This window comes from Grus americana, chromosome 2, assembly GCF_028858705.1.
Source record: "Grus americana isolate bGruAme1 chromosome 2, bGruAme1.mat, whole genome shotgun sequence".
Classification (NCBI taxonomy): domain Eukaryota; kingdom Metazoa; phylum Chordata; class Aves; order Gruiformes; family Gruidae; genus Grus; species Grus americana.
The window spans coordinates 27,777,807-27,803,151 of NC_072853.1; the positions used below are offsets into that span (position 1 = coordinate 27,777,807).

At 41.5% G+C, this 25,345-nt stretch overlaps 1 protein-coding gene across 2 annotated transcripts; it reads right to left on the reverse strand.

The window, feature by feature from the left end:
• Positions 1-675: 675 nt before the first annotated feature.
• Positions 676-15,144, reverse strand: OTUD6B (OTU deubiquitinase 6B). Of its 2 annotated transcripts, none has more exons than XM_054817353.1 (7): positions 14,967-15,144; positions 12,224-12,378; positions 10,241-10,336; positions 8,502-8,814; positions 4,148-4,209; positions 3,369-3,475; positions 676-2,846 (listed from the first exon to the last, which is right to left on the reverse strand). In XM_054817353.1, exons 1-7 carry the CDS (start codon positions 15,055-15,057, stop codon positions 2,762-2,764), a joined length of 909 nt encoding a protein of 302 aa, XP_054673328.1. In that variant the 5' UTR covers positions 15,058-15,144; the 3' UTR covers positions 676-2,761. The 2 variants fall into 2 exon arrangements, with proteins under 2 accessions (XP_054673328.1, XP_054673327.1); XM_054817352.1 differs by having other exon boundaries at positions 12,224-12,450.
• Between the last annotated feature and the right edge of the window lie 10,201 nt (positions 15,145-25,345).

The window sequence follows — 25,345 nt, forward strand, 5'->3', positions numbered from 1 at the left end:
GTACACAATTTATTGCAGAGCGCTATACAGTTTCCCTCCCATCCATCTCAACTACTCCTACAGAAACCCAACAAGGAAGAGCAGCTGGAGAAACTGATGTCAGTGAATTGCAGATAAAAAGCAGAAAAAGCTACTTGAATACATGCAGACTCAAAATAAATAGTGCTATTTTGCAAAGAAAGTGTCATCTGACAAAGAAGTTAAAAGTTAAATTCTCGGGGGGGGGGACGGGGGACGGGACGGACACGACCCAACCAACCACCCTCTCAGTTTCACTTGATCATTTTTATGTATGGAGAAGTTCAAGAGTATTTTCATAGAATCATAGAATGGTTTGAGTTGGAAGGGACCTCAAAGACCATCTAGTTCCAACCCCCCTGCTACTGGCAGGGACACCCTCCACTAGACCAGGTTGCCCAAAGCAAATGTATTTCAAATACGACTTTTCAGAAGAGTCCCATTTAACCGCTAAAGTGCTGAAGATAAAATTCATTTACAAACAACCTTCATTTCATAAACAGTAAAGCTTTGTCTGCTTGAATAAGAAGGGTCAGTCAGAGAATTCATACTACAGTGGGACCCTAAAGCCCTAAAAATTAAATGCAGACACTTATTAATGCTAGGAATTAACAAGTGAAGAATCTAAGTACAAAATAAAGAGTGACCACAACAAGATTTGCCACAAATAAACCAATTTATTACTTTTTGGCAAGTCCCATACAGCATGAGCAAAGATCTTTCACTCACTATATTAAAACATTATTTCGCTTTATACAAACTGTAAACATCTTCAATGGGACAAACTGTTGGTACAGGCGTTCCAGGATTCTGGCATCTTTTCTCTGTCAGTTGATCAAACAAGAATGAAAACCCAATAAAGAACTTTTTGCACAGAGTATCTATAAAAAGCAGCATGTGCACTTCATGTCACATCAATTCTTACACAGAGAAGAGTATTTCTGATGATTATTTTTAGTGAAATTCACAGTGGTATTATGAATAGAGACACTTTTTTCCATACTGTTATATCCAATTTTTTGTTTGAAATTAAACCCATCTTTTTATACAATCAAGGTAGTAAACCCAATTCTACAGTAAACCAGCTGCTATAAATACAGCTATATTGGCTATACTGTATCAGATAAATAAGGATGTAACAACTCCTGATCTGGTTGGTTAATACTTTGTTTTCCTGGCAGGCACGGCTCTAAAGAAGTCATAATTCAAGTTCTGCTTGTCCAAAACTCCCTGCTATAATTGTCTGATTTTTTTCCCCTCCCTCTCTCTCAAAGTGCTTTAAATCAGACATAATCTGATCCATAAAGTGAACACTTATCTCCTCCTTCTTAAGTAAGAGCAAATTTTTCTTTCTAATTTATAAGTCCCAGGAATGTCAATCTGCTGGCTAGCTTTACTGAGGGACTACAAGACGCACACTGTTAGCTAATAATCCTCAAATCAGGGCAAAGGTGTTTAAACTTGACATGAATCGCTTTTCTGCATATCAACTCATCAGCACTAAAATACAGGCAATTTTGTTATTGACTAAGGCTTTTTTTTAAATAAAAAGTCACTTTTATTGTTAAAAAACAACTGCATTACAACTTTGGTTTCAGTATGCTGCTGATTTTGGAGTCACATTTACAGTGACTTAAAGACAAAAATATACATTTCTAAAGTAAAAAGTCAAGCTGTATTAAAAAAAAAAACACCTTTCTGTGCATCATAGGGAGCAATGAAAATTAACTTAATTCTTCTGCAGATCATCTTTAAAGTTACAGACAAAGCCCAAGGTGGTTATTTTTACACCTGTATGCAACCAGCTGATTTATTGCATTATAAAACATCAGACTTCAGATCACAAAGTGCTGAGATCAGCAGATCCATAAATGATGAGTTTAGATGAGTTTCACTACCTAAAGCGAGGACATTAAGGAGCTTTTTGTTTCTAAGATTTCTGTATCACTGAAATGTAGAGATGAAAGACTACGAAGGATGAACAGCACAGTTAACTTGCATCAATGTTATGACGTACAGTCATATACAACAATGCTCATCCTACAAATTCAGTACTAGGAACAGCATTGAGCATGCAGTTCCTACTGTCAACTGCAAAAAAAAAAAAGTGAAGTCCTCAAACCTTGGTAAAGATCTTAGATGAAAGTCTTTAAAATAAAAAGATCGTGCAATTCCTTCGGCCAAGCAAGGTATTCTACTACTGGATTGGCATCCAGCTTTTCTCTGCCCAAATAAAGAAGGGGATCCCTCCTACAGTGTTAGAGCTAGATCCTGATAGAACTAAAGAAACACTGTAGTGGATATTCCATCAATCAAAGTAAAACCAATTATTTCAAATGCCTTAACTCTTCCATGATCATCAAAATCTGCCAGAAATAACATAAGAACAACTGTCAGGTAACCTTAATTCTGCAGCAGAAACGCAGATTAACCAAAACATTTACTAGTTGGTATTTTTATTGCAGCATGGGATGAAACTCTATTAAAAAGAAAATCCTGATCTACACAGCCACCATTTTCGAGAAGATCTTCTAAACACGATTAATACCAACAAGTTCAAAATACTGTTGTGTGGTTTTGGTTTGGTTTTGTTTTAAACCAAGAGCTATTTCTGATTCATAGTCAAACCTCGTATATCTTTTTCTCATTTTTAATCCATTCTTTCCAGTCTGTCTGGGAATTGACTGGAGCTCAACACATCAAGATACAACTGTTATCCATGTGGATTTATGACTTTTGTATGCTAGCTGCCATTTTCTGTAGCAGTGTCTGTTAGAAGTTTTACAGAATTGTAATGTTCTCCTAATCCATAGGCATGTCTCATATACCTAAAGAAAAAAAAAACAAACCACGTTACAGAATTAGTGTCCAGTTTAACTAAAAGCATACATCATGCCAAACATTAACAGCACTGGAAGACAGCTTAAATAAATTCAAGTTTTAGCACAGAAAATATATAGGGTAATTAAAAAGCAGAGTATTAATAAAGACAGTTTTTAATTCTGGTGACTTCCAGGCACAGTTTGACATAAACTTTGAAGAGAAAAAAAAAGTTTCCTGCTGCATTTTATACCAATTTCACTATTATTTCATAATTATCTAACAGGTAAAATGACATTGTAGCATTCTGTAAAGCAGTGACTGAATCACACTTCAGACTGATTGTCAGCATTATCTTTAAACTGTGTCAATCACAAACATAATTTCCGACCTTCAAGATCATTATTCAAGCAGTGTTTCAACATCAGATATGTAACAGAAAATAAAAGAGCAGATGAGAATCAAAGCTGAGTCCTCTGCCATAGAAATAAGCACACTAATTTTAAGAAGGGATAAAATTACATACTTACACAAGTATTATTGGTTTGCCTGAATATTCTTCACCAACAACAATGGGAGGGGAATCCATTTGCACTACTTCAATAGGTGTTTGCAAAATATGCGACAAAGCCCTTAGCTTTAAGGCATAAAAACAGTTCAATAATAGGATTAAATCCAATGTAGGGAGGAGAGAGGAAGACATGACATTTAGTTTTAGCAGACACGAGTTCGGGCATAACATTTCAAATACTGTTAGAAAATAAACTTTATTAAAATAAGCAAAATTATTTTAACTTTTAAAATTGTAATTGAAACTACGTTGCCTTATATTAATCATTGCTTTGATGATACAACACTGGTAACATTGGGCTAGCTTCAGTAATTTGGTAACTACTCTTTCATAAAACAATGGATATAAGCTAAAATAAATACACATTTTCTCAACAAGTTCTGGTTTACATTACAAAAATCTATCAAAGCTCCAGTCAGCTTTGCTACCATCTAAGTCTGCATATTAAAATGCTTTCTCTTTAGAAAGCCTTCCCCCACTTGTACTGTCAGTCTTTCTAGTGATATTTAGAACTACTGTATTCTTGCGTGTCATCAAATACATCAGAACAGTGGCACACCATCAGAAAAGCTACTCATTTGGGAAAAGAATTATAACCATAGGAGAAAGTTCTTGATAAACTATTTATGACTATGTTCCCTTATGCCTTCAGGTATTCTTTCTTAAGAAGCCCTTTTCTGAAGATATATTCACCCACTTCAGAATTTCACAAATAAAAATTATGAATACAATACTTACTTCCAGCTGACCACCCCATGCAGCTGTATTTGCTATATCATCACAGTATTTTTCAAATTCCTCTGCAGGGAAAGAAAAGACATCTTTTAGTACTTCTCTTATTTGAGAACAAGCAACTGAGGGAAAATACTGATTGTACAATGAAGAACTAGAACCTGTAAAGTCCAAACACATTATACAGGAAAATATGTATGTTCGCTGAAGAGAAGGAAAGGAAAATAAAAACACTAGAGACCAAAAAACAATCTATAACTGCTTTAGAAAGAAAAATTAAGATTGAAGACAGGAATAAAAACAAGGATGGGAATAAAAAGAAGTACAGGTTTGTATTTTAAACTTTTTATTCTGGCAACTGTTAACAAGAAGCATGAAATTGCATACAGTTTTCTTCCTGTTAAGTTTCAGAGGGTGTTGTTTTGAGACTCTAGAAAAGAATGTGATAGCAAATAGTATGCTTAGTTCTTACCTTAGCTAGGTGTCAGGTATGTTTTAAAAATCTTGTAACTGTATGTTGTTTGACTGTTGTTTGTTTTTTTTAATTTCCAAATTAGCTGCCTTGTTTTTAACCTCTGAAGTATTTATTCCCAATAGTTCCTTTGTTAATAGCTAAATAAACCTTTTGCAGATTGTGTTCTACAGAAACCAAGCTTTAAATTTATAAATTACAATCCTTTGGGTTTCTGAACCCTACAAATAGATTCTGTTAAGGATATAACAGATCTTCTGAAGAATTATTTTTCATACATTCCCCCTCTAACAGACTTAAGAGGCACAAGAAAATCACAGCTCCCTATTGCTCTGCAGAACTTCACTCAGTCTTCTCTTGGGGCCCATTTATCCTGTGACAATTATCTCTGTCAACATGGGAAAGATGCCTCCTACTTCACAACAGCCCCCAGTCACCAAATTAAATCCACAGCAATAACAATTAAATGAATGTAGCAGTAAGTGAAAAAAAATGTATAAAGCCATTAGCATGGTGTTCCAGACATGCAGTAAGAAATGAATAAACCATGTATTGCTCAAATAAAAAGTACATAAATTCATTTTAACTGCATTTACTCAGCCTACACCACTGCTCCACACTAAATGCCTTTATATTTTTGTGTTGGGTTTGCGTGGCAAGGTTTTGGTAGCAGGGGGGCTGCAGGGGTGGCTTCTGTGAGAAGCTGCTAGAAGCTCCCCCTGTGTCTGATAGAGCCAATGCCAGCCGGCTCCAAGACGGGCCCGCCGCTGGCCTAGGCCGAGCCAATCAGCGCCTCTGTGATAACATATTTAAGAAGAAGAAAAACACTTAGAGAGAGCTTTTGCAGCTGGAGAGAGGAGTGAGAAGATGTAAGAAACTCTGCAGACACCAAGGTCAGTGCAGATGGAGGGGGAGGAGGAGCTCCAGGCACCGGAGCAGAGATCCCCCTGCAGCCCGTGGTGAAGACCATGGTGAAGCAGGCTGTCCCCCTGCAGCCCATGGAGGAAGGATGAGGGGGTGTAGAGATTCCACCTGCAGCCCGTGGAGGACCCCACGCCGGAGCAGGTGGAGGCACCTGAAGGAGGCTGTGGCCCGTGGGAAGCCCACGCTGGAGCAAGTTCCTGGCCGGACCGGTGGACCCGTGAAGAGGGGAGCCCACACCAGGGCAGGTTTGCTGGCAGGACTTGTGGCCCCGTGGGGGACCCACGCTGGAGCAGTTTGCTCCTGAAGGTCTGCACCCCGTGAGAGGGACTCCATGCTGGAGCAGGGGAACGATGAGAGGAGTCCTCCCTCTGAGGATGAAGAGGCGGCAGAAACACCGTGAGATGACCTGACCATAACCCCCATTCCCCATCCCCCTGTGCCGCTGAGGGGGGGAAGGTTGAAGCCGGGAGTGAAGTTGAGCCCGGGAGGATGGGAGGGGTGGGGGGAAGTGTTTTAAGAGTTGATTTTATTTTCTCATTCCTCTACTCTGTTTTGCCTAGTAATAAATCAGATGAATTCCCTCTCTAAGTTCGGTCTGTTTTGCTAGTGACGATAATTAGTGAGTGATCTCTCCCTGTCCTTATCTCGACCTACAAGCATTTCGTTATGCCTTTTCTCTCCTGTTTAGTGAATGAGGGGAGTGAGAGAGTGGCTCTGGTGGGCACCTGGCCTCCAGCCAGGGTCAACCCACCACAATTTTTCAATCTGTTTATAAGAAAGGGCTCCAAAAATCCTACCGTAAACAGTGAAAATAAAGGGTAGAATAAGCATCTATACAAACTACAATAAAATAGATTTGCTTGAACTGCACACTCATTTTTTAACAGCTTTCCTAGGTAAATTGAAAACATTGATAGAGAAGTTGACAAAACATCATCCCTAACATGGTAGACAAGCTGTTTACTGGGAGGAGTGGCTGACACACCAGAAGGCTGTGCTGCCATTCAGTGAGAGCTGGACAGGCTGGAGAATTGGGAAAAGAGGAACCAAATGAAATTCAACAAGGGCAAGTGCAGGGTCCTGCACCTAGGGAGGAATAACCCCAGGCACCAGTACAGGTTAGGGGTTGACCTGATGGGAAGCAGCGCTGCAGAGAAGGACCTGGGACTCCTGGTGGACAACAAGCTCTCCACGAGCCAGCAGTGTGCTCCTGTGGCCAAGGCGGCCAATGGTATCCTGGGGTGCATTCAGAAGAGTGTGGCCAGCAGGTCGAGGGAGGTTATCCTCCCCCTCTACTCTGCCCTGGTGAGGCCATGTCTGGAATATTGTGTTGAGTTTAAGAAAGACAGGGAACTACTGGAGAGAGTCCAGCGGAGGGCTACAAAGAGGGACCGCCATCCAGAGGGACCTTGACAGGCTGGAGAGGTGGGCCTGTGTGAACCGCATGAAGTTCAACCAGGCCAAGTGCAAGATCCTGCATGTGGGTCGGCGCAATCCCAAGTACAACTATAGGCTGGGCAAGGAATGGATTGAAAGCAGCCCCGAGGAGAAGGACTTCGGGGTATTGACTGATGAGAAGCTCAACATGAGCCAGCAGTGTGTGCTTGCAGCCCAGAAAGCCAACCGTGTCCTGGGCTGCATCAAAAGAGGTGTGACCAGCAGGTCGAGGGAGGTGATCCTGCCCCTCTACTCGGCTCTTGTGAGACCCCACCTGGAATACTGCGTCCAGCTCTGGGGGCCCCAGTACAGGAGAGACATGGAGCTGCTGGAGAGAGTCCAGAGGAGGGCAACAAAGCTGATCAGAGGGCTGGAGCACCTCTGCTATGAGGACAGGCTGAGAGAGCTGGGCTTGTTCAGCTTGGAGAAAAGAAGGCTCCGGGGAGATCTAATTGTGGCTTACCAGTACCTGAAGGGGGCCTACAGGAAAGATGGGGAGGGACTGTTTATGAGGGAGTGTAGTGACAGGACAAGGGGTTTAAGGCGAAGGAGGGTTGATTTAGATTAGATATTAGAAAGAAATTCTTTACTGTGAGAGTGGTGAGGCTCTGGCACAGGTTGCCCAAAGAGGTTGTGGAGGCCCCCTCCCTGGAAGTGTTCAAGGCCAGGTTGGATGGGGCTTTGGGCAGCCTGGTCTAGCGGAGGGTGTCCCTGCCCATGGCAGGGGGGTTGGAACTAGATGATCTTTGAGGTCCCTTCCAACCCAAACCATTCTATGATACAAAGATGATTAGGGGACTGGAGCATCTCTCATATGAGGAAAGGCTGAGAGACCTAGGGCTGTTTAGCCTGGAGAAGACTGAGAGAGGATCTCCTCAACACTTATAAATATCTAAAGGGTAGGTGTCAAGAGAGTGAGACCAGACTCTTTCCAGCGGGGCCCAGAGACAGGACAAGGGGCAATGGGCACAAACTGGTACACAGGAAGTTCTGTCTGAACACGAGGAAAAACAACTTTACTGTCAGGGTGACAGAGCACTGGAACAGGCTGCCCAGATAGGTTCTGGAGTCTGCTTCTCTGGAGATATTCAAAACTGTCCTGGACACGATCCTGTGCAACCTGCTCTAGGCGATCCTGCTCTAGTACGGGGGTTGAACTAGATGATCTCTAGAGGTCCCTTCCAACCCCTACCATTCTGTGATTCTGTGAATACAACTTAAATCACATCCCAGAACATGATTACCATCTAATAACCACCAAGTTCTGATTTTTTTTTAAACAGATAATGTTTGCTAGATTAGGGAAAAAAAAGAAAAAAAAAGAGATAAGTTACAAAGATCCAGGTGTACCAAGTTTCATAAGGGATCATAATTCTGTGTTCCATAGAACACAGCCGAACCAACAAAGTAACAAAGTTCAGGAACAAACACCATAATGGGTTAGTCCCAACTCAGCTGTAACTGCAATCAAGAACTATCAGAAACAGTTATAACAGTTTTCAAAATCTCTTATGCCACAAGTCTTACCTTTGCTATACATATCTCCAGTACTAGGGTTTGTAAGAAACGGCAGGAAGTCATCAAAGTGACTTTGCATATACTTTGCTGTTTGGTTCCTCAGAGTTGCAACAGTCCAGGAATTCTGGCGATCCTTGAGCTGATCTTCAATAGCTCTGTACATGCAATGGCCATCTGAAGGGATCTGTTTGATCTCTAAGTGCCTTGCTGCCAATAGGGAAGCAAGTTTCTGACTTTCAAGATGTCTAGCACCCGTTAAATTTTCTATCTCTGCTACAGCTATCCTTTCTTCTCTTTCTTTCTCCAAGGCAGCTTTTTTTTCCTTAGATTAAAAACACATAAAAATTACATTAAATGGTAAAATTTAGAAGATGCTGGTACAGTTCTTGGCTTAGTGCTTGCTTCTAACTCTTCAAATGTTTCTCAGTACATTCATATCTGTGAAACGTTCTCCCGAATTAGTACTACCAAATCTTAGAGATCTCCTAAACCCAAACTTTAGCAAATGGTGACTAATATATCCTAATTGCCTCTGACACCACACTCGAAATTATGTGATGGGAGAAATTTTAATTACATCAACATGCAAAATAACACTTTACAACACCCATAGAAAGGCTATTAAATAGCAGTCGTTTCTTCAGGATCACCTATTTCACCACATTGGCAAACAACACAAGCATGGGAATTGTAATTAAACAACAGAAAATATTGCTCTTTCATAATAAGTGTGAGATCTACCACTTATGCGTATGATTGCATAATGGAGCTCATGTCATGAAACTGAAACTCCCTCAGGCTAGGTACTATACATCATAAAAGACTGCTCCTAACCTAAAGGACGGATAAAAATGCATACAGAGAATACTAGAGGGGATGTAATAACACATAACACAAAAATTACTTTTATAGAATGCTTTGTAAGTTTACGCTTAAGTTAACAAGGGAACAAGAGTCAAAGTAAATGAGCAAAGAAAAAAGGAAGCAGTACAGAAAATGATCTTTTCACTTTCGCACTTAAAATTAAGCACAGATCAAGACCTGACTGGTGTAGGCGACCACAATTTAGGAAAACCAGACTACAGAGTCTAGTTTGCCTAGACATGGTGCAATGAATTAAGAACATCCTTTTATCATGTTTATTACACGGCAGCTCTGCAGTAGCGATCATGTAACGTGGGATGGACTCTGCAATAAAGCAGTGCTCCTCTGGCCCTGTACCAACGTTTATGCAGGTACAATGACAATGTTAATCCATCACCATTTAACATCTGAAGCTTAACAAGATTTAACCCTAATGGCCCGGACACCAGGTAGCGTTTCTTAACAACTCAAAAATTCACAAGAATTTCAGTATTAATGTTCTTTTGTTAAATGTGTAAAGTTCTACTACTTGCATATTTTCCACATAATATTTTACATTATTTTAATTCAATTGCTTTATTTCTCTATTAATGTTTTTAGTGAAATTCTTTTAAAATCATTTGGTTCACATCATTTGCTTTTTCTGGCTCCTGTCTCCTGACCTATTCCGATTCCCAGCTCATGGCTGAGGGTAAAAAAGTACAACTATTTATACATATCTCTAGGTAGCAGCTTTACAGATTTCAAGGCACCCAGTAAGTACAGCATCAATACTGAATTAGCCAGGTAATGTCCCCTGCAAAATTGTTTAACTTTGGTTATTACAGTTAAGTGAATATAACTTCAATCAAATATTTGTAAAATTTTCAAATGTTAAGTCATACCCGCCTCTTCTGTGCTTTTGATATTCGAGGATGCTGAATCTGTTGCTCTACTCCTTCAAGCTCTAAATTTGCAACCCCATCAGCTATAGAATCTGTCTAAAAAGAAAAGAAAAAAAAAGGTTAAATGTTCTTATTAGTATAAACGATAACTGAGATGTGCATCTCCTGAAACAGTTTTAAGTTCTGTTCCTAAGTAATCCCAGGGTATATTTATGACGTTTAACCACGATGATCTGCGTACAGCACAGAACCCGTCAAAGCCAAAAGTAAAGCATTTCACATCCCAAACCACCGTCATGCGTTATATTACATTTTCTATGGTCGCAACAAAGAGACAGTTATGAACTGCACATCTCAAATTTAAGGCATATATTCTCTTACAAGCTTCCACACTGAAGTGTGAACACTGCTTACTGGCTGAAAGGGAAAGTGTTCCTCACCATACCAGCCAACTGAAGTACGCTGGTACTTCATTAGCAAGTTCTGTGACAATTAAAGTAGGAGAAAGTTCCACCTTCCACACCAAAGCACAACCAGCAGTTGGAAAAGACAGGGAGTTGACACTTCAAAAAAAATGACAAAGCTAACCCCATAACAGTATGAACTAGATGTGACTCTTGGAAGCACAGGCATGTTTCAGTCTGAACAAAGAAGGTGAGAAGTGAAAGAAACCATACACCTCAAAACAAAATCCTCTCAGGCAAAGCTATGTCCAGGGTAAAGGATTTTAGCTTGAAAGGTCCTCCATCATAAAGTTTTGACAGTTCATTTAGCAAAACGAAACAAACTCTTGAAGCTAATCTAAGACACAGGTAAACAGAAGCATCATGTTTAATGCTTTAATCTACTTAAGCATCCGATTAAGAACTACTACAGAAGATTGTTACAGGGTCATAACTCTTACAATTGAAAACTTTTTCTTCACAAAGATTCTCAGCAGATGCTTCTCAACCAAGTCTATTTCCCTAAAAGTAATTCAGAAATGTTTTCATTCTCATTTTCAAACAAAAGTACATTCTGCTTAACTCTTTGTTGGGTCACTAATCAGAAAACACATAGTCCAGAAAGTGTCAGGCAGACAGGTTTTTGTTTGTTTCTTTACAAGATTTAAACAGCCAAAAGACACACACTGTTAGGGAAACACTTAAGGAGATGTATGAGCATGGAGCATTAGCATTATTCACAGATAACTGTACTGCACTAATTTAGCCATAAGCTCTATTCCTGTTTAGGTAAGAGAAAGTATATGAACAGGCCTACTTGCACAAATGGTCCTTAAATTCAGGCACATGATACTAAGAGTCTTTTCAGTACTGGGTATACAGAATTAAGTCTATGTATTGCAAATTCGCTATGGCAGGAGTTTCCAACACTCTAATTATTAATTAAATGTTAAAACATAAGTGAATATTTGTATGTCACACAAGTATTTAATAGTATCTAGTTTACTTTGGTGGTCTTATTTCCTGCAGCTAAATTTGAATAATGCTAAGTGTCTGTTAAAAATTAGTTTTCTATCAATCAGCAAACTGGAAGCATTTAAGTATGTAGCTATGTTGCCAACACGGCAGAACAGTAGCATTTAAGATGACCATTCTCATCACCACAGAAAGTGTCTTCTCACAAAAACATCAGTTACACTGTTGACAGAATTGCAAGAAAGAACATACCGCATCAGTTAAATGCCTACTGAAGGCCAACAATACTCTAGTAGTCTATATAAGATAATTAGAGTGACAATATAACAGGAACTTAAAAAAAAAAATTTCTTTAAGATGACTGAGCTACTAACACAGCCTTAAGAGCAAAACCAAACAGTGTTCAACAACAACAAACCCCCACCATTAAATACCCTTTCTAGCAATGCCCACCCATCATAACAGCTGAATCTTTCCAAAGATGGAAAGAATTACTAACACTGCGAGGAAAAGAAGAAATACTTTAAGTTGTTACTTCAACTTCAACTAAAGTTAAGGCACCTACCTTATTCTGCTCAGGTAAAGCTTCATTCAGCTGCTTTAATTCCTCCTTGTGCTTCTGTTCAAGTTCTGCCTCTAGTTTGGCAACTTCATCAGCCAGCTGTTTTCGTCTCTTTTTATCATTCTTGGGAACAGCATTTTTCATGCCTTGAATTTTTGCTGTTAGAGAAGTAGTGTAATAAAACATTACCTCTAAATATAGATACTCCACAGTCATTGTAGAAAAGAGAGCTGCAAGTCACACAGAAAAAAATTTACAAATATCAACACACTAGTATGTTTTAACAGTTTAGCTCTGAGACTGTCCGTTATGATCACATTTTAAAGCAGCTATATTTTTCTTAACAGATGCAAATGTTATATCTGAAGAAGAGAAAAAATATTTATAATAGTAACCTGGCACAAGTTATGAACTTCATCAATGCAGCAGACCTCAGCCTGTTGCCTTCAAAAAGATTATTTGGGCACCGAGATCTCAAATCCTGTCACAGGAAAGATGTGTAAATTTTTAATCCCACAAGCAGCAGATTAAAAGTAAAAACAGAGTCTACCCATCCTTAAAGTTTCTAAGAGCAAAATGGGTATTCAAGAATGAAAACCCTCAACTTGCTTAAATTCCATAAGTATTTTTAGGCTGTAAGTCAAGGCTCCATTTCTCAAATCATAGAATTGTTTGGCTAGAAAGGATGTCCAGAGGTCACCTAGTTCAACCTCCTGCTCAAAGTGGAGCTGAATTCAAATCTACATCAGGTTACGTTAATTCAGATTGATCTGGAATTTATTCAGATTACTGTGCAAAGTCTCCAGGGACAGACATTCTGCAACCTTTCTGGGCAGTTTTTTTTCCAATGTTTAACCATTCTTGTTAGGAAAAATATTTTCCCTTTTTCCTCCCATGAGGATTTTTCTTGTTATCACTTTCAGCCATTTTCTCTAGTCTATTCTCTACACTCTACTTTGAAGAGTCTCACTCCATTCCTTACACAGTGGAAACTACAACCAGATCCCCCACAGTCTTCTCTTCTCCAGGCTGAACACAGCTTTCACAGCTTGTGCTTCTACATGAACACTCCCTGCTAGCTCTCATCAATTCTGTATTCCCTGTTTTAGAGTTACAGCACCAATAATTTAACACTCTGCTCGCTGTTCAACACCTGTACATTTTCGTGCGCTTTACCCTTGACTAACACAGCTGAGCTGAAGATGATGCAATGATAATGAAACTTTTCAAGAGGAGGCAGCAAGAATGATCACACTGAAAAATTTGTTAAGCATTCAGCCTCACAGATGAATCAGCTGAGTTTCACTGACAGAGAAGCAGTTTTGTTCATAAAAATTAACATAAAGGGGGATTAGGAAATCCTAGACTTCAGCAGCACACAAATACACAAGGAGAGTATATGTGGGGTGGTAGAGACACGGATCATCAACTGGAGGAGATGCTGGATTTTCAGAGACTGAGGTGCACCTTATGTTAATTCTTACAATCAAACTGTTTTGCTATCTGTCAAACAATTAATCATTGCACATATCACGAATATATTTTTCAAGTAGAAGAATGTGTGCCTGTAGGTCACCTACCTCTCTTAATTGGGAAGACTGGGGCTCTGTCTTCTGTATGCCCCTCCTACCTTAGGTAGTGGAGGACTGCAATTAAATATCCCCTTGTCACCTTCCACCAAGGTGGAAAAACCCTCTGTTCCTCAGCCTCTCCCAATCAATGTGCCATGTTCTCCAGCCACCTAACCACAGTGCTTGATTGCTACCCCTCTTTGAAATTCCAACCAAATTTGAGGGAGGAAAAGGCATCTCAGAACAGTAAGTTCCTACAGATTTACTGTCAATATGCAATCCAATAGTGTCTCTCCTCTTCTTCAACCCTCTAACCGATAAAAGGCTGCAGATGGGCCTATTTCATTGCATGCCAAAAATGCCAAACAAGGAAAAGGCCATACCAACATACTAGCAATGAAAAAGACTTAACAAAAAGGTTATAATCAACTGTAAAACTCAAGTCAATAGAATCTAGCTAACAAAACTACATTAATCTACTGCAATAGGGTAGGTAAAATGTGGGTCATGAACAGTTCATACATAGCACTGCAAGACCACACAGGTGTTCTGCTATAGATACTTCACTATGGCTGGACAGAATGTGAAAGTTCATTTCAGATCAATTGCACTTTGGAGAAAGTTAGCTGCCTGGGCAGCAAGGATCCTTATACAGGCTTTTCAATCTAGAATACCTTACAAAAACATACCTCCTTTACTTCAAATTAGCAAAATGTTAACGTCTAGCATTACGCTACAGCTCTCAAGCATTGTTAGGCTCCCAAGATTACGGTAAGGCGAGCTCAGCAGATCGCCTGCTTGACAAGAACCACCCGTGTCAGCAAAGCACGGCTCTGACACCCCTGCCGCGGCGCGGTGTTTTCCGTACCGGCGTCCTTTTCCCGTCGCGAGGGCAGCGCAAGGGCTGCTCCCTGCTTCTCCAGAGCCGTGCCGTGCCGAACGCGCCCGCATCGCCCCTCCCGCCCCCTCCGAGCTGCTCCCGCTGCCCTTCGGGGCTTCCGCGGAGCGTCCTCCAGGGGAAGGCTGCGAGCGGGACACCGAGCCCGCCCCGCGTCTCCCCGCCACCCGCCCCGAGCGAGGCGGGCGCCTCAGGGAGTCGCTCTCCCCTCCCCCACTCCCGAGCCTTTTCCCCCGCCCGCCCGCCCGCCCTTCGCCGGGTCCGGGGCGCCCCTCACCCTGGAGCTCCCGCTTCTCCTTGCGCTGCCGCTTCACCAGCTGCTGCAGCGGCCCGTCAGCCCCCGACTCCTCGTCCCCGGAGCCCTCCATGGGCGCCCGGAGGCCCCCACCCGCGGGACGCCCTCACGCCGCGGCGGCGCGCGTAACCCCCGACCCCGGCGCGAGGCGGGAGCTCGCCGCGCTTCCGGCAGCACCGCCCCGTCTGGCCCCGCCCACCACTAGCCGTCGCTCGGTCGCCGCCTCAGCCGTGAGGGGAGGAGTAGCCTTCCCTTCCCTTCCCTTCCCTTCCCTTCCCTTCCCGTCCCTTCCCTTCCCGTCCCGTCCCGTCCCTTCCCTTCCCTTCCCTTCCCTTCCTCGCCCGATGGGGCTCCTCCGAGTACTGCATGCCGCCCTCCGGGAGCGGTTGATCTGCGTATCGCCGCTGCCCCGGTCTCCTGAGGCGGCCCCTTGTGCCTCACCGGCGGGATAAGAGGCCTCTGAGCCCGCACGTTACGGGCCGTGAGCTCGGGTCGTAGTAGGAAAGGGAAGCATTTCTCCTCGGCTTGAGGCCTTTTTTACGGGAAAAGCGACCTCGTTTCTGTACCCTGACAAAAATAACTGCGGACCGACTTGCTGCGGTCACCTGGACTTACTGCGGATGTGTCTTCACTAAGAAAAAATAGTGTGTTTAGCTCAACTAGAGGTAAATCCTGTTAAAGAGGAAAGCTGGAGGTGAGAAAAGAATTGGTTAAGGTTTTCACATTATTTATCACCTTGAGGGAAAAAAAAATACTTGACCTTTTCACTTCTGTGCAAAATATACTATGCCCGGTGTGTGCAAGTTTTTTTACCCAAAATTACCTAAAATGAAAAAAAAATTCCCAGAAAGACTGCTGATTTTCCAAGTTGTCACATTTGCGATTTGTGTTTCCTCACCACTGTGAAATTATGTCTCATGTTACATTTTTATTACAGTAAAATCCAAACTTCCTGGCTGGGGTCAAATCCCCACCTCAAAGTGGGAACTACGAATTCTTGTTGAGTGCAAGTGCGGAGTGAGATGCTTTTCTGTTCAGTGCAGTCACCAACGTTATTTTGTGGAACATTCAGTTCATCTGGGCAAAATATAATTGATGAACTTTAATATTTTAATTTGGTTTAAAATTATTCAAATTGAGCAAAAACCTTGGTAATGGAAACTAAGTTTGTGCTTAAGTGTTATGGCATTGCTATTACTCTTTTACGTTCTTATGAACAGATCCTCTACAGGAAGTACAGTGTCAAGTGCAAAGGAAACAGATTTAAAGCAGAATAGTAAGATGATGGATCAAACTCTTTTGCTGTACAGAATGACCCAATTTCTGGACCCTCCTTTACAGTTCTGTTGAAATGTAAATAATTTTCAGATTTGTATATCTGCACCTGGATATATATTTTACCCTTTACCTCCACTTGTGTTTTCCAGCCTGTTGGAATAAAACAGATCACAGACCACCTAGGGAAAAAAAAAGTCTGATCCAAAAGGAATTGGGGGCAGGGGGGGCTTTAAGCTAGGAAAATAGGTTAGCACTGGAAATTGCTAGGGTGGCCCTATAAATATTTCTGTATACTACTGGCAAATCCAGAATAAGGACAGATCCAGGTTAGATTTGCCTTGACTAACGTATATATGTGCTCTATATAAGTTTGTCAATCACATATGTTTGTCCACACATGTAGGTATATATGAATATGCTGACATGTAATACATGTTCTTAAAATGCTCTATATTGAAGAGTAATAAATACTGTTTTATACCTTCTACATTTTAGTTTCTTTTGGAACTTTATAAAATTGCTGAAAAGAAAAAAACAGTCTTTACCATAAGAAGACACTGTAATTGGATGTTCAGGCATATGACCCAGTGCCGTCCTTCAAGCAGGCTGAGCTCTCCCGTGTTTTAGGGGGCTACAGGCTTAAATCTTTCAATAAAAAAAAAAGGTACCAGAGGCTCCTTCCCTCTGGCACAACTATCCCCAAAGGGGATGCATCGGTGAGGTCCCTGTAGTGACTACTGGCTTTAGTCCTGACTCCTGCCCTGTCTTTGGCAGTCAACCAAAAGAGAATATAGAAAAAATACCAACAACCAAATAAATAAATACCTCAGGTGACCAAACGTGAAGTGCTAAGTGATGACTAAGGTAGGGTGATTGAAGTGATCTCACGCTACGCTAGCCTCATTTGAATGTTTTAATGCAGTTGAACTCAAAGTTACGCAGGAATGGAGGTTTTGGGGTACGCTAAGTATGAGGGAGTACATTTTATAGAATAGTGGTACGATAAATGCCGGGGAGGTCACGCTGCACCAGCAGCTAAAGATGAGTTTCCTCTGCTGTCATACAACCTAGGACCTGAAAAGCCGTTGAGAAGACTGAAAGCTAAGTGCAAGCTGCTAAGCGCCATGCCTGCGCTAGCAGGAGGCACAGGCTCGGTGCCAACTTCGCAGGGCCCCAGTCCTGACCCACCAGGCTTGTTATCAGCCAGTGGTGAGAACCTGCCCTGTGAACTGCGGCCGTGTGCCAGACAGCAGCTAGGGACTGGAGTTTAACGTGGGATAACGGGAAAGGCCTTGAAAATATCATTGAAAACAGAGGACCCAACATTATGAACAACTAACTGGTGGCCAGTTATTGGTTGAAAAAACCACAACATCGCAAGTTATGAAGACAGCTGCTTTGAGCATGCCAAAGGAAACAGCAGCTGAGCGAGAGAAAAACAACCAAGCAACAGGGAGGAAGCGTTTGCTGAGACCTGAGACAGTAACGCTGTCCCGTGTCACACGGTATGCATATGGCTTCAGGGTGGAGACTGAGGGCTGCTGGCTGCCTAGAAAGCTTCTTATTAAAGGAAAAAATTCTGAATTTGGGGAAGCTGTCATCGTGGGGATTTGCAGTTATGATGTCTGTGCGGGATTGCCAGGGCTGCTGGCATGCCACCTGCTCTCCCTGCCTGTGCCATGGGCCCTGCCGCTCCCTGGCTGCTTGCCCCAGCATCCCTGGCTCCTCAGGGACCTCTCGACCTGCCAGCTTATCAGGACCATGTACATCAGTGTACATGTGTTTTCCCCCCACAAATTCTGTGCGTTTTTCCTCTCTAACAACAAAACACTTAAATAAAGCCTGCGTGTGAGCTCAACTTGGCTAATTATGACTCCTGGCTAGAAAGGGTAGTTGAACAGGTAAGGTCATAATAGAATATAATGGTTAGAAGCTGAAATAAAATTTTTAAAAAAAGAACTGAAATCTGAGGTAACTAGCTGTGAAGCATTTTATCTAGGATGTGATAGGTTCATTGTCTCACAAATCTTTAAATCAAGACTGAATGCCTTCCTATGGATATGCAGTAGCTCAGCTGTAAGTTACAGGCTCCGTGCAAGCAACATTCACTGATGTTGCTCAGAATTCAGACTAGATTACCATAACAGCCCTTTCTGGTATTAAAATTTATGACTTCATTAATCCATTTTGTAGGAACTTGAACCAGTGATAGCTGCAAGATGCTCTATACTAAGCACAGTCTGTGTTCTACACACTGTCAAAATTGAAATTTTCAGAATTAAGGGGCACCGTTGAAATGTGACTGAATGTTGCCAAGTTAGTCACTGAAGTCAGTGACTGAGGGTTACCTCTGATAACAGCTGACTTGGACATTCAATTAACCAGCTGTCATGTTCTCTTTGTTTCATATTTCTAACATCAATGGCTATGTAAAGTATTACACTTTGACATCCTTTCTAGTATCTTTCTCCCAGTGGTCTCCCATTGCTTAGTAAGCATGCTGAAAATCAGAATTACAGAATGGTAGGGGTTGGAAGGGCCCTCTGGTGATCATCTAGTCTAACCCCCAAAAATCAGGAAGGTCATTCGTTCATTGGTATTATATAAGTTGGGGTGGATCCCTGGTAATTCTATCACTCTAAAAATCTTGACTTTGTTTCTTTGGTTGCAAAACTAATAAGCGAAGGCTGTCTAGCAGACAGTTTTCACAACAGCAGTAAGGAATATCTAAATCTTTCTTCAGCTAAATGATATAAAATGTTGGTCAAGCAAAGAAGGTGGCTTACTACTTTTAGGTAAGCATGTATCTCATTTCCCCCCATTATTTCCAAGGTGCTTCTTGCTGAGCATTAAAGTGATTTGTAGACCTGTTGTAGCCATACACAGAACTCTTTTGAAGTGGCTCTGTTATTTCACTGAGGTTTTGTTGAGAGTTTTCTGGTTTATGTACTACATGACCAGTCAATCTGGGTCACTTGATCCCAGATATTAAAGCAAAAGTAGCTAAACTTTCCTTCACTCATTGTCATAAAATTGGCTGGTAGTAATATTTGCAATTACTCTACATGAATTAAGGAGTATACATAACCTTGCAGTGAAGCCTCCACAGAACATGAGGATCAATACAGCACATTCTATTTGGCACCTAAAATCTCCTAGCATGGTGTATGTGCTATATATTGTTGTCTGAAAGTTCACTTACATCTGTAAATGAACTAGCTGAGCTTTTTCCTGTTGTTAATATTTGCTGGAAACAATGCTAACAGATTTTTGCAGCGGGACATCTGCAGCTGAGGTCGGTCATCTGTGAAACTATTTTCTAACACAAATCTGAGAGGAGTCAGGACCTAATGCAAATCCCATCACTTATTAAAATCTGTAATGAATCATATTTATCAGTTAAACAAAATAGTGGGGTTTATTTCTGGAGTTGACATTTTGGAGCTCACAAAGCACAATGTATTTACCTTTTCTATTTGTAGCACCAGAAGGTGTAAAAAGAATCTCTGGTCTCTGTTAATGCAAACAGATTCAGGGTCACTTATTATTCTGTTATCTTACGAACGCTGGGATGCAGAGAAACTGTGGCTGTTACCTGGAGACGTCCTTGATTTCTATGAAGAGTGCTATTGAGAAATGTTTGTGTTAGCGGTAGTACAATTTTGCCAGACTCTGCAAATGTATTGTGAGCTTTGCAGTGTTTTGCTTTCTTAAATCTCAGCAGCTGGAATGGTGTGATTTCATGAAAACCCACGAGTCTGGGTTTTTAAGCTATCTGACTGAGAGATATGACCTATGTTTGACAAGAGGTGACCTGAATGCATCCTAACTGCTCAGAAACAATAAGCAAAAAGAAAAAGCCCAGCTCCAGCTCTTCACACTGCTTTCAGTAGAAAAATTATTTAAAAAAAAAAAAAAAGGACACTTGGGATTTCCAGTACTTAAGTCCAGTCACTTAATGCATTCAGCAGAGACTGTCAATCAGGTTTCACCAGGTTAGCACTATATGTCATCACATTTTGCTGGTGCAGTCTTGGCAAGAATCTTGGCCAATAATCCACGCTCTGCTAAACCCCTTGAAGCTGCTGTCATTTTCACTATGGTCTTTATTTACTTTCTAGAGTGTGGAGTTGCCAACTATAGCTTGTGTTACAGCTATAAAACAATAAAAGAGAGTGTCCCATGTTACGCAGACATTTTTTTTGCCAGGTAATCTTCCCAGGTCTCATGATAATGAGAGACAAGAAAAGAGGGATCCTAGGTACTTCGTAAACTGCTAAAAAATATAACTGGACAGTTACTATAATCTCTGAGACTCTCAAAGTAGCATTCAACAGTAAGCATTCCAACTAAAATTGCTTTTTACTTGTACATAGACTTCAAGACAAATATATGACTAAAAATTTGAACTGTGCAATATAACTTCTTATATCAATAAAATACAATTACACCTTAGTCCAAACCGTTGCTGCCCAGCATACAGACCACTGGTTAATTCTCTCCATCGTTGTCGCAATTCAACCAAAAATATTTGTCCATGTCAGACAACCTGCTGATGTACTTCAGCAGAGAACCTACACGTGTGCATACTCAACAGCAACAGCGGGGGGACATAGAGGGGGTTCAAGAGTAAACCTGCTGGGTGACAGTCCTAAATGCTGGTGGTCTGTAAATAGTTTCAAATCCCACCTAGTGTACAGACCCTGACACGTTTAGATCTGCAAGTAGGACCTTCATCTACAATGCTGTGCAAAGAACTTGTAGCTAGGAGTAAGTTTTTGCCCTACTAATTTAATGTTTGAGCACAAAAATGAGGAAGCCACCAAAACAGATCCTTAATTAGCTATGATATCAGAAACACCTTTGGTATGAACATGGCAGATAAATAGTATGATTACCAGAAAATTTTTATTCTCAGATTCATTTTTTTCCAAGTTGCTTGTCAGCATGCGAGATTGCGTCAGCAGCCCTGGCACTGCTCCATCTGGGTACGACTGGTCCCACAGGCTGGTGGAGCATGGTCTGGCCAGGGATGAAGCACTAAGCTAGACCCATCCTCTAATCCCAACACTGGGCTGCGGTTACCCTCCACAGGGCTGAGTACCAGAGCCACCTCTAGTGCTCTCATCTGCTGGGTACCTGGGGAGGGAAGAAAGGAATCTGCCTAACTTAAGTGCCCTGAGGACAAGGAAAAGACAAGCAGCAGATTCAGAAAAGGAGTCTGGAGACCCAGACATGGGGAAGTGAAAGGGAAAACTCCGACTGAGAGCTGTGAAGGGAACGTTGGCCTAGAGAGGTGTTAGTTGGAGAGAGATCATGGCTGTGACAAGAGGAAGTAAGGTCTGAAGCTAGTACAGAAAATAGAAGAGGGACTTGGAGAAGGCGTGTTTGTCAAAAGGAGGGGAATTTAGGGGACAGACTTTTTAATAGGGCCCATAGCGATAGGACAAGCGATAATGGTTTTAAACTAAAAGAAGGCAGATTCACAGTAGATGTAAGGAAGAATTTTTTTTTTTTTACAGTGAACGTGATGAAACACTGGCACAGGTTGCCCAGAGAGGTGGTAGATGCCCCATCCCTGGAAACATTCAAGGTCAGGCTGGACAGGGCTCTGAGCAACCTGATCTGGTTGAAGATGTCCCTGCTCATTGCAGGGAGGGTGGACTAGATGACCTTTAAAGGTCCCTTCCAACCCAAATTATTCTATGACTGTGAATTTTAAAATAGGGGATGAACAATGGGACTAGGACTAGTCAGAGAAGAGGATGAGGAATCACTGATCCCTGTCACAGATAGGTGCACCTGGGTTCTGGCAAGAAGCAAGGCTGCAAGAGAAAATTGGGATAAGCTGAGTGAGAAGCCAGAGAGAATCAAGGAATCATGCATATGGAGGACAAAAGCAAGAAGTAAAACAGGGTGAGGACTTAGAGTGGAAAAACGTGTACTGAGGCAAGGAAATGGTTAAAAGAGATTAACGAAACAGACAGATGAACTCCAAAACTCTGCAGTGCAATCCCAAAACAAGTGGGCTGCACAAGTATCTGACTGACACACAGAGACATTGCTGCACACACTCCAAAGAAAACTCTCACACTACGCTCAACGTTTACAAACAAAGAGCTAATTAAGTTAGTTGGTGAGTTTGGCAAGAGACTTTTTTTTGCTCTTGCAGCGTGTTGGAGTGAACACCCTCTACGTGGAATGATTCATGACTGAATTGTGGAGAGGGATGAGATGGAGTAAAACAACAAATGACTAGACAACGAGCACTACTGAATTATTTGAAAAGGTGCAGAACATACGGAGGATACAGCGCTTGGTAAATGAAGAGAATAGGTCAAAGTACTCATAAAGCTGTACATCGCAACTATGGGGCTGCAACTACATTAGCACTACTTCAAATGTTTCAAACCGGTGTCGGTACATAACATCAGCCATCTTTCAATCCTTCTCTCAAACTGCTTCATGAAGAAGATTTATAGAACCTATTTATAAGCACCTGCCAAAGCTGTCTATACCTTTGCTGTGTAGCATGCAGGACAAAAAAAAAATCCAGCAGTTTCCCCAAAACCAAAGCAATACACAAACAAAGCTGAAGTGTATTTCCATTCATCTGATTAAACATTTCACAAAAATCCATTTTCCATACTTACAAGAAAGTTGCAGAAACAACTGACATTATTCCTTCCAGTTTTGGGGTTGGTGGGGTTTTTTTTGGGGGGGTGAGTTTTTTGGGGTGGTTTTTTTGAGTAGGAAAGGTGCTTTTAGGGCTTGAATCTGTGGCAGAACTGAATTTTCCATTTCCTTGGAAATCCTAAATCAGTGCCTTTGAACTCCAAAACTCCTCAGCTTCCAATAACATGCTCTCAAAAATATGTTGGAGAATTGCATTTGGTTTTGGTCTGTCATCTCTTCTAGTAATGTGCCCAGAGATGATGCCATGTCTGATCACTGTCAGATGCTAAGGACATATCAGAGAACACAGGTATGATAAATTTCATACAAAAGTATTCTCTTTTTTTTTTTTTTTGTGATCTGTATTAGATAGCATACTAAAGACCTCGAATGGTATAGCAGGTCATCTGGGAAGGGTTGTGGAAGGAAGGCAGAGCTGGAATAGTAATTACTGCCTGCAGGAGATAAGGGAAGTGGAAGCTATCTGTACTGCTATATGCACATTAAATAGGAGCACGATGCAACATCTTCCAGCTCTGCAGGGAGAGATTAAAATATTATAACTTGAGTAACCTAGCAAGATAGCAAGATCACAACGAGAAAATTAAGTCATTGGCTCGCAACGCTGATACACACCAAAATAACTTTTGCAGAGATTCACTGGAACAGCTAAGTCTCTTGTTTTTTTCCCAGATAAAAAGATTACAGGAATCATGTTTCATGCAGTATGTGCTGAGTAACAATGTGCAAAGACACATTTAGTAGCTCTTCATTAGGAGAACTACTTATAAAGATGCTGCAATGGCATTAAGTACACTCATTTCATTGCACCTTTTTTCAATTGCATGGATCTTGAAAATTGTTTGCAGTACTGGTAAAGGGATTTTTTTCTATTCAGTTGTTACCTTAATTGCACCTTTTGCATTCCTTCTCTGTGTTATACATCCTACATTTTTTCCCAACAATCTTAAGATTGGTCAACTGATAAGTAGCTCCTGGCTCTGTTTTGACCTTTCTCGGGAGAATATCAAGTTTTGTATCAAAAAGCTGTAAAGTATTCTTCTGTTGAAGATCATGATACTATTGGCATGCTTCTCACATCTTTTCCATCAATGGGGGAATAATGCGTGTTTCCATTTTTCCATTCTCAATCTGTACTGATATGATATAGATACAGACAAAAAAAAAATATTGCTGTTATTTTTATTCTTAGAGTGGCAAGTGCAGCTTTCTAGTAGCTGGACTTCCTCCAGGCTTCTAATTTGTCTGGTTTCTCATTGCTACTATGTTTTGTAGTTAATGACAATTTCCTCTTTATTGGTGCCTGTGATTAGACTAGCTGTTGCCACCCTTGCATTGCATGCTGAGACACACACAGTAGGACTCCATATCTTCACAACTAAATTATTTCTTTATGAAAAGAATCAATTAAAGAGGTTCTGCAGCTGCAGACAATATTTAGATGCAAACAGTTTAATTTCTGGGTATCTATAGTAAACTCATCCCCCCCTCAACCTCTTTTCTTCCCCATCCAGTTATGTGGAGGTTTTCTAACTCACAGAAGTCTTGCAGAATCCCCAGCCACAGCGGACTGTGGTGGTTCAGCCCCAGCTGGCAGCCGAGCACGGCGCGGCCGCTCACTCACTCTTCCCCTCACCCTGGTGGGTTGGGGAAGAGAATCGGAAGAAAAAGGTAAAACTTGTGGGTTGGGATAAGGACAGTTTACTGAGACAGCAAAGGAAGAGGAAAATAGTAACAACAGTACTTAAAATATACACAACTGGTGATACACAATGCAATTTGCTCACCACCCGATGCCTGGCCTGCGCCCGAGCAGCGACCCCTGCTCCCCAGCCAGTTCCTCCCTTGTATACTGAGCATGACATCATGGTACTGAATATCCCTTTGGACAGTTTCAGTCAACCATCCTGGCTGTGTCCCCTCCCAGCTTCTTGTGAAAATTAACTCTACCCCAGCCGAAAACCAGGACATGGAGCCAAGCTCGAGGCACCCAGTGCTCTTTACAAATTTCATTCAATCAGATTTCCAACATCTGCACATTCCTTCAGCAGCAACATCTCTTTTGGCAGCTCCCAGTAGTAAAGCTCATCTTGGAGACAGGCCATCACCAGCATTTTCACTTCCCTAATCTGATTTCAAATGTTTACTTCCAAAGTGCTGGTGATTGAAAGATCGCCAGTTAAATAGGACTAGTCTTGATCATATTTGAGCGCTGCATTAACAAACACAGTTAAGTTTAAAAAGCAGCACCATGCCACTTCAATCCACGCAATCCATATCTATGTGGAACCGTCTTTGCAGTATAATTTGCAATATTGTCATGAATCTATGAAGCATTAGATCATCAGCAAAACTTCTACTTATCTGAAATAGAGAACGATGCTCAC